We start from the raw sequence: 17380 nt of genomic DNA, 5'->3' as shown, positions 1-17380 counted from the left end.
ATGGTGACTTCTCTTCTTTGGTAGATGACACACCGGCAGACAATGTGTTGTGTTAACTTTCGCTTGCCGTTGTGTGGTGTTGACTAATGGTGCTTGCTCTTCTCTGCTTGTTTCTTACCGTCACGACAGAAGGCTGAGTGCAGAGTAGCTGGCGGGGTAATCAGTCAAGACACTTGCTAGGTTCATATTGTAACCCAAATCAGAGACGCATTGTCTTGCTGAAATTTTGGCTGCTATTGTTGGTTCTATGGAGCGTTTCAGATTTATACTTGTCCGTGGCGTTCTGGCCAGACAAAAAGCAGGCAGCCCTTGTCGTGACGACGCCAACTGATCGGCCAAGTATTGTGTATTAGTCAACAACAAACACCCCGGCGGGCAGGCGACGCCTACCGTCATCGCATCGCGCGCCCGCCTGACTGGCGTCCACTCTTCAAGACGTCCTCTGCGTCTCATCTGCTGCCAGCCGAGGGTTGTTTATGACTGGCAAGGGGAGGAAGAGGGTAGACGAGGCGAAAATAACACTTGACAACACCCTCTTACTCCCCCACATCATACATATTAGCATCGGGGAGACGCCAATACGGCGCGCTACCCTAATAACACTTAACATGCTATGGGTTCTGATGAATGGACCGTAATGATGTCATCCACATTTTGCGACCTGATTCGAACTAGAAACCTCAGCTTCTGACTCTTCTTCACGTCTGACGCCAGACTTATTATCTGCTACGTCCGCCGCTAAAGAGCAGACGCCAGCGCCCGACACTAGCTGGTGTATTTGCCCCATCAGCCAAGTGAAAGGTTGCGATGTTGGGAACTTCATCTCCTGACGGCAGTGAATTACTAGACTAAAAAATACCTACGGAATTACTTCGAGAAAAATTGGAACGTCAAATTAATCTGGCGAGCTGACTGGCTCAGAATGTAGAAGCGCTGGCCTTCTGAGTCCAAGTTGGCGGGTTCGATTCCGGCCCTATCCGGTGGTATTTGATGGAACTGTAAAGGAACTCTAAAGCAACTCCTATAGGAAGGATTTAGACAACTGGACGTTTTAGAAATCTGATTAGATGAAAGATAAAAACGAGCCCCATGCATTTAGAAGGACATGGGTTGCTTCCCCGTCATAAAGTTGAAAATTTCAGACTTCCATTTCTGGAGAGGGACATAGGCCTGAGATTCACTCAGACTGCCAAAGAAATGAGTACCAGGCTCATTCCTGGGCACTAGGATAGAGCTAGTTAATCTATCCTACTTAGTGCTGAGGTTACGGCTTTTATCTTCCATTCCTCCAGAGACCTTCATGGCAAGTACGAAAACTATTTTTCGCATTATGGTTACATTCCTACGTGTGTAGTCTGTTATATTCGATTTCACTAGGGTTTCAAATTACTATATGTTGGTATCTTCAAAGGTAATACTAATCTGATTTTCAGTACTTGGACGACTCAGGAGTGCAAAATCTTGTTAGGATTTTTAACATACAGAGTCACATATTCCAATATAATGGTCTAGAGAAGACAGTAACAGAAAGGAAAATAAAGGCAATTATGCTAGCATTTTTACAGCCACGACCCTAGAGGACTTTTCATTTTAAAAATCTTACATCCATAAAGAAATGTAAAAGGTATAAATCATAGAATATTTTCAACTGCGTGAAATGCAATAGATCTTGAACGACTTGCACGACACTTCATGCAACGGACTGAAAAGGAAATCAGAGAAATGAGTGGAATGAGGAGCTGCTTTTAACTGGCCTAAAGGCTGTTAAACTCCAACATGTACTTTAATTGGATTTTCGCCTCCTATGCTCAAGGTTGCAGGATCGAAACCCAGCACGGTGGATAGAGTCCCAAAAATTGGTAAATTTGTGAAAGACTCGTGTAATTACATTAACTGGTACGTTAAAGAACATTAAGCATATTTTATGCACCTTCATACTCTTCAGTTTAATCATCTTCCTTTAGGTCAGGGAGTAGATATTAAGAATAAGAATAAGAATAAGAATAAGAATAAGAATAAGAATAAGAATAAGAATAAGAATAAGAATAAGAATAAGAATAAGAATAAGAATAAGAATAAGAATAAGAATAAGAATAAGAATAAGAATAAGAATAAGAATAAGAATACCGGGCGAGTTGGCCGTGCGCGTAGAGGCGCGCGGCTGTGAGCTTGCATCCGGGAGATAGTAGGTTCGAATCCCACTATCGGCAGCCCTGAAAATGGTTTTCCGTGGTTTCCCATTTTCACACCAGGCAAATGCTGGGGCTGTACCTTAATTAAGGCCACGGCCGCTTCCTTCCAACTCCTATGCCTTTCCTATCCCATCGTCGCCATAAGACCTATCTGTGTCGGTGCGACGTAAAGCCACTAGCAAAAAAAAAGAATAAGAATAAGAATCTTCAAGTACTTGGGAAAAATACTTGAACCAACGGGAGGCGAGAAGGCTGCCCAGAAAATTTGCCTACACAAATCGGCAAGCCTAGGGTAGGGTTCACAACATACTGTATACAATAAAAAGTGCTTGACCCGCCATGCAAAGATCAAACACTATAATACAGTAATCAAACCTGAAGTCTTATATGCCAGCGAGACCCTTACACTAAACGGGAAAGGTGACCTAGAAAACATTTTAAAAGAAGAAAGAAGAATCCAGAGGAAAATTCTCGGCCCGCGAAAAACAGAAGATGGTTATAGACTGAGGTCACGCAAAGTGACAGAAGAGCTTTCCAACATTGCAGCAGACATCCGCAAAAGACGTCTGAAATGTTATGGACACGTCCGCAGACTGTCGGCAAGTAGACTGACACACAAGATTCTCACCTACATGGAACACCTAAAAAATATTTCATGGGTACTGGAAGTGAAGAACGATCTGGAAAAATCCCCGATGAACTCATCTGACACCGCGGATAGAAACCTCTATAGGAAAAAAATTAATGGATGGAAAGTGCAACCAGAGAACGAAGTGAAAAAATAAGACTGGAGCAAAGTGGACAGAAGAACGAAAAAGGATCCACGGAAAAATGATGAGAGCTGTTTGGCAACTCAGAAAACAGAATTGTTAGAGCTTTGCGTGATCCATTGGGTCTATACGCACATAATAATAATAATGATAATAATAATAATAATAATAATAATAATAATAATAATAATAATAATAATAATAATAATTGTTTCGGTTAGCCGAGGGTGAGGTAAGAAATGGCAGGGCCATAGATCTGCAAAAATAAATGACCACTTTAAAATAAACTATGAAATGCATTTTCTAACTTTTTCTTTCCACGTCATTCTGTAAGTCTTCTTCGGGGCGTGATCGAACACGTCAGATATCACATATTGTTGAATTTGAATAAGGTCGGGTGATTGTGCTAACCGGGATACATCGTGAACATCTGGAAGAACACACTGAATGGCACAGTCAGAATATATAGGCAGATATTACCCTGAGTTTGAGCGATTTTTCTGTCGCAGCTGGTGCTGATCACTGTTGTTCCGAGAAACCCCGAAGATGGCTGAGTATCGTAACTTATAGTTTCCAACGTCATGATTCGAGAAGTTATACAGTATTTGTTTTTTGAGTGGACGATCCCACTCCCGGTGAGTGCAGGACCTGTTCATACAGTGAAATCCTAAAAGACGCCATTGAGTTCCCTAGGTATTCATCTAATGACATCATTGTAGAAATGAAGAAGGGTGTCGTGAGGTATCTGGTAGTCCGTTCTGCTGTATGTGTATCCGTTGTCTTGCTGCGAGTACACTATGGTTCGCATTGTTATCTTGAACGTCCCATTGGCTCTGTGCTGTCTGCCACAGTGCGCCCATTGTGACACACGTCTGTCCTACGTGATCGACCAGATCCTGGTCTACGAGAATGGGGGATCTTCAATTAGCCATTGTTACCAACAGCAAAGCATCACTTATACTCTTAACACCCAACACATGCAGCCACTTTTCGATTGGATTATCCAGCCTTTCGAAAACCCATGAAAAAATTAAATGTCGTATGGCTTTTAGTGCCGGGATATCCCAGGGCGGGTTCGGCTCGCCAGGTGCAGGTCTTTCTATTTGACGTCTGTAGGCGAGCTGCGCGTCGTGATGAGGATGAAATGATGATGAAGACAGCGCATACACCCAGCCCCCGTGCCACTGGAATTAGCCAATTAAGGTTAAAATCCCCGACCCGGCCGGGAATCGAACCCGGGACCCTCTGAACCGAAGGCCAGTACGCTGACCGTTCAGCCAACGATTCCTCTAAAACGGGTATAATAATTGTACGAATGAACCATGTTCTTATCACTGTGGTGTGACTTCTTATTACATTAACAGGCACACCACAGTGAGCCTTAATTAAACTTGCGTCCCTGTTCCGGACGTAAGCCACATGCAGCTTTTCAGTAAGAGTGTTGATACCGAGCTCGATAGCTGCATTCCCTTAAGTGCGACCGGTATCCAGTAATCGGGAGATAGTGGATTAGAGCCCCACTGTCGGCAGCCCTGAAGATGGTTTTCTGTGGATTCCCATTTTCAGACCAGGCAAATGCCGGGGCTGTACATTAATTAAGGCCACGGCTGCTTCCTTCCACTTCCTATGCCTTTCCTATCTCATCGTCCCCATAAGACTCATCTGTGTCGGTGCGACTTGAAACAAATAGCAAAAAAAAAAAAAAAAAAATGTAAAAGTGATACTTGTCGCGTAAAGAGTGATGGCCTACAATGGCGAATAATGGTTTCCCAAATGAAATTGGTTTACGCAATTAAATATTTGTTAGATTACATGAACATACAGGAAGTAAAAGGTGGTGTATGAGTGATATATATTGGTCCAAGTAGTGTCCCAGTGGTCCACTTTATGACGGATACCCCAAGCGAATAACATCCGTGGTTGGCGGCTTCTTGGACTCACCGTTGCTTGCGAACCAGCATACCTTGATCACTGGTCTATTCTTCATTTTATACCAGGCTGTCTACTGTGCCTGACTTGGATTTGGCACGTCCTTACTCGTCCATCATGAAGTTCTCAACACCATCTAAACCTGTAAAGCGTGGTAACACTCACTCCCATACACCATCTGGCACCATTCACTGAATAACCGATGCTGGGAAATTATGGACGCATTCATGGCAGAACCGTACCTAAGTAATTTGTTTCCACTCGCACAAACAGTGCACAAACACTATCAGACGATATTCCTGATATTCGTACCCACTCACCGATACTGCGCTGTATTCACTTTCTCCGAGTAATGAAGTTCGTACGAATGTCTTTGTTTCATTTGGTAAACCCATATAGTATGTTCCTCATTTATAAACTGCACGGATCTAGGCTAAATGGTTAACATACTCGCCTTTGTTTCATGAGGTCCCGGGTTAGATTCCCGGTTGGGTCGGGGATTTTAAGTTTCATTAGTTAATTCGTAGGGCTCGAGGGTTGCAGCATTAATTTCATCTTAGACTGGGCCCCATCCTCACACACGCTTAGGTCACCTATACGGCGTCAAATGGAAAGACATGCACCTGACCTCTCCGGATGCCACACGCCATTTTTATTATTATTATTATTATTATTGTTATTATTATTATTATTATTATTATTATTATTATTATTATTATTATTTCTAAACTGGAAGTATATATGATTTGTATGTAGAAGATATAATAAAATTCCCGTTATAAACTCCTAGGCCTTGCAGAGTGGACTGGGTAGATGACGTATTGAAAAGGAAGCCATTTCGAGGAGCGTACAATTTCTTCTCCCGCTTCTTCATCTGTTTACCCTCCAGGGTCGGTTTTTCCCTCGGATTCAGCCAGGGATCCCAACGCTATCGCCTCAAGGGCAGTGTTCTGGAGCTTCAGACTCTGGGTCAGGGGATTCAACCGGAGAGGATGACCAGTACCTCGCCCAGGCGGCTTCGCCTGCTGTGGTGAACAGAGGCCTTGTGGAGGTATGGGAAGATTGGAAGGGATAGGCAAGGAAGTGGGAAGGAAGCGGCCGTGCCCTTTACTTAGGTACCATCCCGGCATTTGCCTGGAGGAGAAGTGGGAAACAACGGAAAAAACACTTCCAGGATGACTGAGGTGGGAATCGAACCCACCTCTACTCATTTGACCTCCCGAGGCTGAGTGGGCCCCGTTCCAGCCCTCGTACCACTTTTCAAATTTCGTGGCAAAGCCGGGAATCGAACCCGGGCCTCCTGGGGTAGCAGTTGATCACGTTAACCACTAGACTACAGAGGCGGACCAATTACAATTTCTAATAGTGTTTAAATCTCCCGCTACTGCGGGGTGAAGGAGTGACGGTAATTATATTACTTGTAACATTTATAACAAAGCAACATTCACTTATGTTCCGTGTCAAGTAAAGAGTAAAGGGACATTTATTCATTTTATCACACTAAGAAATTTTTACTACGTAAACATAATAATCTGTCACTTCAATAATGTTTGGCATCTAGATCCACTAAAATAACACTATGATTTGGCGCCTACTAACTTCAATGCAAACATCGAGCCTACAAGTCATGTTCTGCTATACTGGCTCAATCACTCCTTCACCCACCAGAAGTGGGAAATTTGAACACATGATGTAGCACGGAGACTGTGCATTTCTGGACATACTATTCAAAATGCTACCTACGCAGTCGACCCTTTAAGAGCTAATGGTTTCTAATGGGAATTTCCGAACACTCTGTTAATGCGATTTTCTCCAACAGTGAGTCTCATTTTTAAAGCGATAATTCTGTATTATTATTTTGCAATAATTTCTTCACAGGTTTCAGTTCGTGTTCTTTCTCCATTTCAGGGAAGCAGATCCGTTGTGCATGTACGTCTCAAGAATGTAAGGACATGAAGGTGCGCTCCTGTTCCACGGATTACAAATGCTTCACACATCTCACAGACAAACGAGATGGCTCCAAACCATCAGTTGTTTTCGGCTGCGTCACGTGAGTAACGCAACATTGTTATCACTTCTGGTAGTGATTGTACTGTATGTCATAGGTTATCCCGAAATACTTTAGGAATATTAAAGAACCAACCGACGGCTTGGGTTCTATAAGAGCTCAGTTTTTCGTTTAACGAGGATACAAAACCCGCTAATCTTACTTAGTAATAACCTCACATGGTTTTCCACTACTTTAATAAAAAGCAAGCAAGTTCGAGTTTTTATACCACGCATATAGACCTATATTCTTTACGTGAAATATGAATCAAAGGAACAATAGAGGATGGTTGCTCAGTGTACTTCCTCTTAAAACAATAATCACCACCACCACACCACCATCAAAGGAACATACTTTCAGTCTACTATCACACCTCCGTTCTCATACTTTAATAATAATAATAATAATAATAATAATAATAATAATAATAATAATAATAATTGTTCCGAGGTATCTGTGGAACAGCAGAGGTGAAAGAAGGTGCGGGGGTGAACAGGTCTCAGGCTACGAAATTAAAGTTAATTTAAAATTTAACAAGGTTATATTTTCTTTGCAAAATCAAGAAATAACAAGAATGGCAGGTACAGAGTAGCAAAGCCACTATTCGAGAATGTACAATTACAGAGTTACAGGATTTGGGCTCCGAGAGCCAGACACACAATTCTTGAGCAATTAGCCCAACTTTACGATATACAGAATTCAACAAAGGGGCAGAAGACCCCAATCATGCCCAGGAGCACTTGCTCCCAATTACACAGTAAAGCCTCCTCGAGGCACACAGAACCAAATTTCAAAAAGAGCAAACCGCTCTCAACGTTCAAGCCTATCAAAGGCCACACCAAATTCCACCTTCAAGCTGTTCTCTAAGGACATAAACACAGGGGTAAAATACCCAACCTACTGAGGCCTAGTGAGAAAAGGTTAATTACATGGCCTCTAAAATACCAATTTGAGAGGAGGCGATCTGCACTCCTAATACATTTTGTTTAAAACCTACTTGGCACTAGGCCGTTTATGCAAGGGCTAATCCCATACTAAAGAGGTGACTTTTAGAAGGAAACAATTTACATTACGTTAGGGAAGAACCGGTTGAGAAAATAAGTTCACCTCAATACAATATGAGTGGGAGCTCGAAAGGGTTAAGCACTCTCTATCCCAATATGTAGTTAAAACAGAAAGAATTGACACCGAGTGTCTTTACATTATTAAAGGAAAGTTACATGGAAAAGGCTTCGGACCTGCCCCGAGAGTTAAACTGCTGAGCTAGCAAGAAAAGAAGTTATTAAAAGGCCATTACCTTGTGGATGAACTGCTGCCCGAAGAAAGAGGTGCTTCCCGCCCCCTGCTACGTACTTTACACACTGAAAGATGTTACTGAAGTGGCGCGGAGACCCGAAAATCAGCAGTTTATATACTCTCGCGGAAAGTTCGAGGCGTTTCAGGAATGAGAACACCCTCCCACAAAAACTTTATTGGCTAGGGTTAAGCAACATATCCCCTTTGGAGAAGATACACCGGATTGGTCATAAATTAATTAAAGAAATTCGGGATTGGCTAAATTCAAAACAAGGGGAAAGAAAGGGTTATACAGCCAACTTAAACAATAACAGAAAGAAATTTAACAAGGAACAAACTTTTGAAATAAAAATTTCTCCAAAAAACAGTTCTTTCACTTCGCACTAGGGTGCACCATTGTAGTTCTTCAGTAGTGTCCTCTGGAAGAGAATGTTCACACTTCTTACTACAGGCAAAACAAAAATACATCGAAAACGACCCAGTTCAGAAACTTCAAAATTTCCAAGTAGTGACATCTTCTGAGAAACTTGAAAATTAATACAGTAGATAAAGTTCAGACTTCCTCCAGCAGAGGAGTTTCAACTGGCGCAAAGTTTGAATTAGCGGCGTGGAGGTGTACCGCCCGGTACAATAATAATAATAATAATAATAATAATAATAATAATAATAATAATAATAATAATAATAATAATAATAATAATAATTACCAGGCTGGTGTAGATATCCCTTGCAAGTGAGACCCTCATACAAGGGCGGGTAACATCTCCCGTGTATAGGGAACTGCGTGTTAGTGTGTTTGTAGGTAATGGTGTCTCGTGGTGAGTCTCAAAAATGGTAAGGACAGCACAAACACCCAGTCCACGAGCAAGGAAATTAATCATTCGTGATTAAAGTTCCACGACACATCTAAGAATTGAAATTGGAACCTCGGCGCTTGAAAGTCACGGAGCCGTAACCCACTTCCTTAGTAATTCACAAGCCATCTTTCTGTGTTCCGAGAGGTATACTTAACCGGAACACAGGCTTCTTAAAGGTTGAAAATAGTCCTTACGTCCTGGACGAATATTTCTGGACGTGAAATTTCACTATCTTCACAGAAGAGCAGAAAGAAGCAGCTGAGGCGGGTATTTTTCTACCTGTAAGACAAGTCGAGTCGACAGTTGTGACTATGGTGAACTATCGTGAGGTCCAATACGATAAAGAGTGCGACGGACGACATAAAGTTAAACTGTTGTATGATCACTTTCCATTGTTTACCGCTGGGTTCTCCTTGCATGTCCTGTAGTTTCACATAGTTTACCTTCATTCTTGCGAAATATACACATACAATAATATACCCATAAGAAGACACGATCTGCCTCTGTGGTGTAGTGGTTAGTGTGATTAGCTGCCACCCCCGGAGGCCCAGGTTCGATTCCCGGCTCTGGCACGAAATTTGAAAAGTGGTACGAGGCCTGGAACGGGGTTCACTCAGCCTCGGGAGGTCAAATGAGTAGAGGTGGGTTCGATTCCCACCTCAGCCATCCTGGAAGTGGTTTTCCGTGGTTTCCCACTTCTCCTCCAGGCAAATGCCGGGATGGTACCTAAGGCCACGGCCGCTGCCTTCCCTCTTCCTTGTCTAACCCTTCCAATCACCCCATCCCCCACCAAGGCCCCTGTTCAGCATAGCAGGTGAGGCCGCCTGGGCGAGGTACTGGTCATCCTCCCCAGTTGTATCCACCGGCCCAGAGTCTGAAGCTCCAGGACACTGCCCTTGAGGCGGTAGAGGTGGAATCCCTTGCTGAGTCCGAGGGAAAAACCAACCCTGGAGGGTAAGCGTATTAAGTAGAAGAAGGAAAAGAAGAAGAAGACACGAACAAAACAAGTCACATGCGATAAAAACCTCAACATTTCCGGTTTTGCATTTACCTCTGACGTTCAGATATATTCTTAATTCGCATATTTTGTGCGTCGGTGATTGTCCACGTCACAAGCAGGTGACCTCGGCTGTATGAGGGGTTACTGTAGTTATCTCTTGGTGTTCTGCTGTCATGGGGAAATGTGAGCAGTCCAAAATAGTTATCGTGTGTACACCGATCTCTTGGAAATTATTCAGTCTTACGTTTTATTCTGGGTTTCATTTATTTTAGGCATCGATGCCTTTATTTGTTCTGGCGAAATATAGTTATACTTTTCATTTTGAGCTCCATTTATTCAGACACTCTCTTAAAACCGGTTACAAAGTCGGTGACAGTCACTGCTGTAGATATAGAAGTACTCTCACTGACTCCGAGCGTAAGAGTGCACTCACTCTGACACTTAGTTTTCCAACATACTCTGTACTTTCTACAACGTTGTGCGTTACCTTTAGGCTCACGAATCGAATCGAAAGGGTGCTGTTGTACTTCACAGCGCTTTCTAATGTCGATATCAGGCACAACAGGAACAGAAACACGGCGTTAGCTCATTCATGCGCCGTCTTCTCTGCTCTTTCTTTCTTTTCTTTTCTTTTTTCTTTTGCATGTTGCTTTACGTCGCGCCGACGCCGATAGATCTTACGGCGACGATTGGGCAGGAAAGGTCTAGGAGTAGGAAGGAAGCCGTCCGTGGCCTTAATTAAGGTACAGCCCCAGCATTTGTCTGGTGTGAAAATGGGAAACCACGGAAACCATCTTCAGGGCTGCCGACAGTGGGGTTCGAACCAACTATCTCCCGAATACTGGATACTGGCCACACTTAAGCGATTGCAGCTATTGAGCTTTTTCTCTGCTCTTACGCCTGGCTTTAAAAACGTGTCATATAGCCTACTCTCTAACAACGTTGAGCATTGCTTTCAAGGACACCAATCGATTCGTTTCGATAGCCTCTACAATTGTGAAGTACTTTCATCAATTTCTTCGTGGTTATTTGAGCGACCATATTCGTCAAATTTCACTTTATACGCGCACCATTAATTTGTTGTCAGTTGTCACTGTAGAGTGTAACTTACAGAATTCTTCATTGCATATCAAACGACACCTGGACAATCCTCTCAGTCCGAAGTTATAGCCGATACTAAAAGAAAGCGGTGATACAATTGGCCCAATTATGTTTCTCCTCCCTTCATTGTAATGACGTCATCAGCGGATGTGAATATTATGTTACCTCGTGCAGGACCGAAAGAAATGATGTATTAACGTCAAAAATGAAGATAAAAATCTGCGTGATACTGAGGTCATTGCACCCTGAAGGGGGACCAATCAAATCAAAGATTAGTCAACTGAATACATTTTTAAATTGTTACTACTACTACCACTACTACTACTACTACTACTAATAATAATAATAATAATAATAAGAAGAAGAAGAACAAGAATACCTAGGATTAACAACCAGAAAAGGCATCGAAGAAACCTATAAGAAAAACACTCTTAAGATAAATCCTCGGACCAAGAAAATGTGAAATGACTTACCGATTACGCCGCAACAAAAAATTGTACAAAACATGTTGCAGGCTATCAGACGCTATATGAAAACGAAGGATTAAATTCTTCCGAGATATTTCGAGAGTGATTGTCGCCAAGCTCACTAAAAGTATTTTCAGCCGTTTGAACGATTCCAATAGAGAAGGAAACTCCTATGACAAATGGTGTATTAACACCAAGAAATACCCGTAAAAATGAACATCATGGAGCAGGTCATCCACGACAGGACCACATTCAGAGAAAAAGGACAAATATTTGAGGAATTCGAAGAGCCAGAAACAGTAACCAAGAAGAAACAACACTGGATGAATGATAAAAACAAAAAGAACTGCAAGTAGGAAAAGAAGGAATACCGACGGCAAAGAAAAGTGAAATTATAAATAGTTATTTGCGTGGTCCATAGTTCACCAAAATCAAATTAAAAAGTCGAAGTTGCTAAAGTTATTTTCTGTTTTAAGAGAAACGAAATGTAAGTATAGTGAAGTACCCTGCAGAAGTGCCGTTCAGCGTGCCAGAAAATATAATCAATTAATTATATACAGCGTGATTCTGTCGCCCCTTCCAATGTAGTTTTATTCAACCCACAATATTCATTCCGTCCTGAAAACGTCTGCCCTGCCGGTATGCTCAGACATCACAACCGGATATTTTGGTATTTACCGCCTCACCGTGGTAGGACGCCGTAATGTTATACTCGTATTAAACCCTGGAAGACATGCGTGTGCCTTCTAGATCATATGAACCTGACATGCCGGCGAAACACTCAGTTGATATTGTGACCGCAGTAAACCTAATACTTGCTATAAGTTGCCCAGTGGGCCGAGCGGAACCGTATTGTAGTTGGTAAAGGTGTGGCGGAGCGGGCTTGTATGCCAGGTGCGAGGTTTGAGTCCGGGGCGAAGATTACACAGATTATTGAAATATTTATTTAATACGTACCGCACGCAATGTAAGTTCAATACCCGCTTTCATGCAAAATGTGTGGGAATGAATGCGTTTGTGGCCCTTAGAATGGCCGAATAGTTAGCAGGTTAGACCCATACAGACCGGAAAAAACAGGAACACAACTGCTCTGACAAAGTTTTATCACAGCAAATGCTCGATGTGATGACCGTTTTGGTTTATGCACGTTCGGGCCCTGTGTTCAATAGATCGCCTTCCGCGCTGAAGCATTCCAAGTGTAATTGCTCGGTAGGCGTCCGTGATGAGTTACCAGAGCTGGTCGGGGTTTTCCGGCGCTTGAGTGTAGAAGACGTTCTTCAAATGTCCCCACAAGAAGAAGTCTAACGGCGTTAAATCCGATGATCTGGCGGGTCAAGAAACAAGACCTCCTCGTCCTATCCATTTCCCTGGACGTTCCTCGTTCAGATGGTTACGAACGGGCAAAGTCGAATGCGGAGGAGCTCCATCGTGTGACAACCACATTGTCCAACGATCGTGCAAGGGCACATCCTCCAGCAGCAGTGGGAGTTCCTGACGCAGAATGTGCAGGTAGCGTGGGCCCGTCCTATGGCTCTCAAAGAAATAAGGTCCAATCAGGCGATCCTCCAAGATTTCACACGAAACACTCACTTCCAAATTACTTGATGTCGCACCCAGTGAAGACTGCCCGTACTCCAATAGTGCATGTTGTGGCGATTGATGTTCCCAATATTGTGGAAGCGCGATTCGTACGAGAACAAGGTATGCGATACGAATGCTGCATCATTGTCCAGCCTGCCTAATAGCCACCGACAGAACACTATTCGAGCTTCAAAATTCCACCCATGGAACTCTTGAAGTAGTTCAAAACGGTATGGGTGAAATGTATGTTCCTGCAGTATTTGTTAGACGGACGGCTGGCTGGTGTGCACCTGTCGTGCAATCGACCGTGTGCTGATGTGTGGATTATTACGAGTGGCCCCTTCTGTTTCACCCGATGTAACGGGCCTATCACGAACTAGTGGCTGGTTGGAAATCACGCTTATTGTCCTTAGGGGTCTTTCAACACGGTGGAATGTCGTAGCAGCCGGGTGTTGCCTGTCGGGATACTGTTCCTGGTACAGACGTAGTGCCTCGCACGCGTTTTGTCCCGCTTCCCCATAAATGAGGAGCATGTCAACGTATTCTTCCGTGGAAAACATGCCGAATAACAGCAGAGATTACAGTACATTCAGCCCCTAACCAGCGTAGTATGCGTAGAGTACAAGATGAATAGCAGCGTCATTCTACTGTTTGAATGTGGCAAATGTGGGCATGTGTTTATGTATTCAAACATCATACCGATGCAAAAATATTTGAACGATGCAGGATGCCAACCGCCGCTGGCACATTCCGTCAATTGCTAGGCGAACTTCTAACCACAACCGCTACTCTACACTGCTGTGAATTTCCTGGTAGTACGATGAGAGCAGAGTACATACGCCATCCGGTTCGGTGTTTAAGACATTAATTACTGCACTTTTATCTAGTCTTATGCATTGATTCCCCTCTTTGTTACACCCTATCACGAGGCACGACACATTATCATAGTTACATGCTAAAAGGACGTTGCTACATGATTTCAAGGTGTCATGTTTTGCGAATGGATGATATAACATTTCGCTGGTGTTCAGAATCGTGTGCAAAATGTGCTCACTGAACATTAGTACCATACAGTACGCCTGCAGGGGAATAGCACCCCTATAACAATGTGCACGTTAGCTGGGCTGCAGCGAACGATATTGGAAGGGACTCAAAATCAGTCTTTTTGCAGTCGTGAAAGGATTTTGCTTGTATATTTCCTTATTCTAAGCCAAATAGAGTACGTAAGCGTTAAATTAAACATGATTTGTTAAATGAATGATGTTCTTATTATGCTAAAATAATCCCAAACGGTCAATTGTGTTTGTATGGATTATCAGTTCATAGACTTCTTTCATGCAGCCCTCCATGCTACCTTTTCCTTTCTTTATAACCACTGCATCTTCCATCTAATTTAATGTGTTTATCGTGTGCAAGTCTTGGTCTGCCCCTACCATTCTTACTTCCTATACTTCCCTCAAAAATTAAGTGAATAACTCCTCGGTGTCTTAATCCTCTAGCACACGCGCCAGATCATAGGACGCAGGCACACGCGTGGGGGTGCTTTCCACCCCACATATCATTGTATTGTAAAATATTAATTACTGTATTATTTGAAGATTTTACGATAGATTATGTAAGAATAACTCTTTCTGCGGGGATCCAGCCAGAAAGGTACAAGAGCGGGGAGAGCACAGTCAAGTTATTTGTACATTTCACTAGGAAATAAAATGACCTGGGGTGGATTACACCCCATACGCGTGTGTTTGAGGGTTAAAGATGTGCAGTACCATTCTCTCTCTTCTTGCCAAATTCACCAAATCGTTATCTTTACACATATTCAATTCAGTATTTCCTCATTCACCAGTACTTGGATGGGTGAGCGCTTGGGAACACCACGTGCCGTTGGCTCAATTCCCTTTTATCCGGCCCCGTGGTGTAGGGGTAGCGTGCCTGCCTCTTACCCGGAGGTCCCGGGACCGATTCCCGGCTAGGTAAGGGATTTTTACCTGGACCTGAGGGCTGGTTCGAGGTCCACTCAGCCTACGTGATCAGAATTGAGGAGCTATCTGACGGTGAGATGGCGGCCCCGGTCTAGAAAGCCAAGAATAACGGCCAAGAGGATTCGTCGTGCTGACCACACGACACCTCGTAATCTGCAGGCCTTCGGGATGAGCAGCGGTCGCTTGGTAGGCCAAGGCCCTTCAAGGGCTGTAGTGCCATGGGGTTTGGTTTGGTATTTCCTCATTCATGATTCAGTCTGCTCATCTCACCTTTAGTATTTTTTGTGTAACACTACATTTCAAAGGGCCGGGCTGAGTGGCTCAGACGGTTAAGGCGCTGGCCTTCTAACCCCAACTTGGCAGGTTCGATCCTGGCTCAGTCCGGTGGTATTTGAAGGTGCTCAAATACGACAGCCTCGTGTCGGTAGATTTACTGGCACGTAAAAGAACTCCCGCGGGACTAAATTCCGGCACCTCGGCGTCTCCGAAAACCGTAAAAGTAGTTAGTGGGACGTAAAGCAAATAACATTATTATTATTATTACATTTCAAAGGCTGGTATTTTCTATCTTTCTGAACTGACTTCAGACACTCCAGGCACTTCAGAGAAAAGTCTTCATAAGTCTCTTTAATCTGAATATTGACATTTCAAATCAACAAATTTGTTTTCTTAAGCCTTTTGTGTTATTTTGTATTTTACAATATGTCGTTCTTATTTTTGCCATTTCAGTTGTGCTAATACCAAAGCAACAATATATATATCTACTTCCTTCAAGGATTTATTTCCTAACTCAATATTTCCTTATTCATCCGACTTCGACAACATTTCATTCCGTTTGTTTTCGACTTATTTTTCTCTTATAATCCTTCTCCTAGTCTCTGTCGATACCACTCAGATAAAATATTGTCATAGGAAATTATGATTAGAGCTGAATATGCAGTTGGATCTAGTAAAATGTAAGTATACGTTTTCATAGGGGTATTAGCTGCCTCTGTGGATCAGTGGTAGAGTGTCGGCCTCCCGATCCCAAGTTAGCGGGTTCAAACCCGGCAGAGGTTGTCGGATTTTTGAAGGGCGAAAAAAAGTCCATTCGACACTCCATGTCGTACGATGTCGGCATGTAAAAGACCTCTGGTGACACATTTGGTGTTCACCCGACAAAATTAATTAAATCTCAGCCATAGACGCCCAAGAGAATTTCGGTTTACTCGGTCTGCCATCTAGTGGGCCTAGAGTAAAACGGAACCTCGAAATTGACGAGCAGACAGCCAGATGGCGTCAAATTGAAATGTCTGCACACGGTAGCTGAGGCCATATGATTAAAAAAAGAAGGGTATTTGCTAGGATTTGGCCGTTCTCTTTCATGGGAGATTTCAGTGTTACCTTTCAGTCGGTTTCAGAGCTGTGCTAATGTCATGAGAGTCGTATTTAGGCATGAGTCTGATGGGCCCGGGACCAGGGCAGCAACTTTATGGGGCGGCAGAAATGAAGAGGTCTAATAGTTTGAAGACGAATTTTTAGATTACGCGCACTTTCGCAGTATTGAAAAGCGAAGCTCCCGACATGAGCAACGGAATTTTCGTTCCGCGTATGTGAAAGCTGTCGGTAAAAAAATATAAATACCAGTCAATATTCTGCGTACGGGTATGAAGATCACTTTGGGCTGCACCTTAGCTAGTTGCTTTACGTCGCACCGACACAGATAGGTATTATGGCGACGATGGGATAGGAAAGGCCTAGGAAAAGGAAGGAAGCGGCCGTGGCCTTAATTAAGGTGCTGCCCCAACATTTGCCTGGTGTGAAAATGGGAAACCACGGAAAACCATCTTCAGGGCTGTCGACAGTGGGGCCACTATCTTCCGAATACTGGATACTGCCCGCACTTAAGCGACTGCAGCTATCGAGCTCGGTGGCTGCAACTTAGTCAACCGTGCGGTGAATCAACGCCACCTAGAGACAACCTATAACACCAAGAGTTCCGGAGAAGTCTGTAAAGCAATTGTATTCATTTTTTAGAGTTTTATTAAGCGTTCATTGTGTTACGTACACAACATGGATGGTGGAAAACGAAGTGACAAGTGATCAAATTATCGCAGATTAGCGGAAAAGAAGATCAGGGAAAGTGAATTGTTCTCTCAAACACCAAAATTAGACTTGT

The 17380-nt window shown here is 43.2% G+C and overlaps 1 protein-coding gene across 2 annotated transcripts in view; it reads left to right on the top strand.

Moving 5' to 3' along the window:
* Nucleotides 1-17380, top strand: part of LOC136878020 (uncharacterized) — a 283166-nt gene that overhangs the window by 234756 nt on the left and 31030 nt on the right. For both annotated transcript variants that reach the window (XM_067152051.2, XM_067152052.2), the window contains exon 2: nucleotides 6800-6941. In XM_067152051.2, coding sequence (XP_067008152.2) covers nucleotides 6800-6941 — 142 coding nt within the window. The remainder of the gene's footprint in view (nucleotides 1-6799; nucleotides 6942-17380) is intronic.

This window comes from Anabrus simplex, chromosome 1 (assembly GCF_040414725.1).
Source record: "Anabrus simplex isolate iqAnaSimp1 chromosome 1, ASM4041472v1, whole genome shotgun sequence".
Taxonomy (NCBI): Eukaryota; Metazoa; Arthropoda; class Insecta; order Orthoptera; family Tettigoniidae; genus Anabrus; species Anabrus simplex.
The sequence above is the reverse complement of the archived record's forward strand: the minus strand, read 5'-3'. Positions and strand labels throughout refer to the sequence as shown.